The sequence below is a fragment of the Sinocyclocheilus anshuiensis genome, unplaced genomic scaffold (genome assembly GCF_001515605.1).
Source record: "Sinocyclocheilus anshuiensis isolate Anshui unplaced genomic scaffold, SAMN03320099.WGS_v1.1 scaffold379, whole genome shotgun sequence".
NCBI lineage: Eukaryota > Metazoa > Chordata > Actinopteri > Cypriniformes > Cyprinidae > Sinocyclocheilus > Sinocyclocheilus anshuiensis.
The window spans coordinates 1,341,048-1,343,452 of record NW_015552574.1 but is presented as its reverse complement, the minus strand read 5'-3'; the positions used below and the strand labels follow the sequence as shown (position 1 = coordinate 1,343,452).

Genomic DNA, 2,405 nt, shown 5'->3' with positions numbered 1-2,405 from the left:
TTGCAACTTTACAGATCTTCTTTATGCACCAAGAGCTTGTAACACTCCAAAGAGAAAGGACAAATTGAAATCGCATCATATGACCCCTTTAACTAAAACAACTTTTTTGAGCCAATTTAAAAGAATTATATGCACGCACTTTGAAGGAAGAAAATACATTGTTTTTCTGAAAAGATTATGCAAGTTTTTGCTTTCACATCACACTTTAGTCGTGGCCTAATGGTTAGAGAGTCGGACTCGTAACCCAAAGGTTGCGGTGTGTTCACTGCTGTGTGTGTGCACTTTGGATGGGTTAAATGCAGAGCACTAATTCCAAGTATGGGTTCACTTTCACTTTGGTTTCTTGATATCTGTTACATATTCTGTTACAGAACATACACAATAGTGCCATCTACAATCAAAGCAAATAAGGACAAGGTGAACAACACAAACCTTCTCATGAAATCAACCAATCAAATAACAAATGCTGATTTGTTTTCATTTTCTATGGTTTGCTAATATTACCTGATTGAAATCTTGATACTTAAAACATGATATTATAAATACATATTTCATAAATGTCCTGTTTTATTTCTGTCATTGTTTTCAGGTGATGATCCTCCACCCAGAATTCATAAGATACGTCTATTATAACTGGGCAGAAAGGCATGGCAGATATCCATCCACTGGTTTCTTATCACTGATATTTGCTCTTCACATCTGTGACGAGGTAAAACTCTCTAAAACATACTACTACTAAAACTACTACTAAACATACTGTTTTTCGCATACTATATAGCATTCGATTTCAGATGCAACGTGTCTCCTTTGTAGTAAAAAATTGTGAGATATTTGTGAGATAAAATGTTAAATTAACAATTTTACAGTTATAACTAGGGCCAAGTGATAATGGTTAAATCATTGATTATTATTTTGCTAAAAACAACAGTATTCATGATTACTGTCATTTTAGATAATTTTTTTTAACCATTTCATCAGAATTATTACATGAAGCACAAACCAAGAGAGCGTCAACTTGCATGGTTTGCTCACAGATTTAGTCGCAGCAAAACAGTGCAAATGATTGCGTGAAAGAACACAGACTGGCTGTATTACATATTTATTTGTGTAATTGTGTGTTTTTACGTTTTATCACTTAAAATAGAGTGTGTGTGTGTGTGTATATATATATATATATATATATATATATATATATTAAAGCATTTCTTTACAAGGACAGAGAAACTAATAATTCACGAATAACTCTTTCTAATACAGGTGAATGTGTTTGGGTTTGGAGCTACAAGTGATGGAATCTGGCATCATTATTTTGATAAAACATTGACTTCATATGAGATCAGCGTTCATGCTGGAAGATTTGAAAATGAAACAATCAATCGGCTCCAACAGGAAAACAAGATTCTGATGCACAAAGGTTGGACATAAAGCAGAAACACTCCCTCAGTACTGCGCAATATTGCATTGCATTGCAATATCGAATATTGAATTTTGCAGATTTCTGATTTGATTTTCAGTTGAGATTCCTCTCGAGAGATCAACTTTTCTTAAGTGTTTCATTTGAGCTCCTCTATCGGCACCCAGTGCTGCGCAGTAACTGATTGCATGTCATCTGGATTACGTAATCAGATTCCAAAAATTAAGCACTTGTAATTAGAATGTATGATACAAATAATTATGTTACTAAACTCTATGTTTTCATCATATCCAGTGACCTTCAGTAACTGTTGGTTCTGGAAGTCTGGACAAAATAAAATTCAAACCTAGAAGAATTTGGCCATGTAATGTCATGTATTTTATGATGCTGATATCAAAAAATTGAATATATTTTCTTTCTATTTGCTTCGTTTTATATCAATATGGTATGTTTAATGGTACATTTAAAACAAGTTTGATAAATAGTAATCTAAAAGTAAAATAAAAAGTAGTCCGAATACATTACACAGTAACCTAGATTAACGTTATTAACTAAGTTTTTATCATGTAATATTTAATCAGTAACAGACTACAATTTGTAAGTAATCTACCCAGCACCAGCACCAAATAAAATTATGCCATAGGCTGGTTAATTTTTTCTTTTGTTGAACCAGTCGGGATGTTCAAACACCACAGAGTCACAGTATTTACAGTGTTTAATACAGATAAGTAGACTAATGTATTGTTGTATTGGAATTTCTTTTTGTTTTATTGTTGCATGTTATATACTGCGTTCATACTGTGAAAGAAAAAAAAATGTAATATTGAGTGACAAAGCCAGTTTTCTAATTTTCTACATTGTATACAATAGACTCAGTGTTTTAACTGACCTACAGTGCACAACTGAGTTCAATACTGTATGCAGAGAATGTAAATTCAGTTCTAACACTGCTCTGTTTCACACTGAACAAGGTTGCCAGGTTGGCAGAGCA

The 2,405-nt window shown here is 32.8% G+C and overlaps 1 protein-coding gene across 1 annotated transcript in view; it reads left to right on the top strand.

Moving 5' to 3' along the window:
• Positions 1 to 1,438, top strand: part of LOC107665134 (CMP-N-acetylneuraminate-beta-galactosamide-alpha-2,3-sialyltransferase 1-like) — a 3,449-nt gene extending 2,011 nt beyond the window's left edge. The window contains exons 4-6 of the mRNA XM_016455903.1: positions 372 to 417; positions 590 to 709; positions 1,258 to 1,438. Coding sequence (XP_016311389.1) covers positions 372 to 417; positions 590 to 709; positions 1,258 to 1,425 — 334 coding nt within the window. The 3' untranslated portion in view covers positions 1,426 to 1,438. The remainder of the gene's footprint in view (positions 1 to 371; positions 418 to 589; positions 710 to 1,257) is intronic.
• The last annotated feature ends 967 nt before the right edge of the window (positions 1,439 to 2,405 follow it).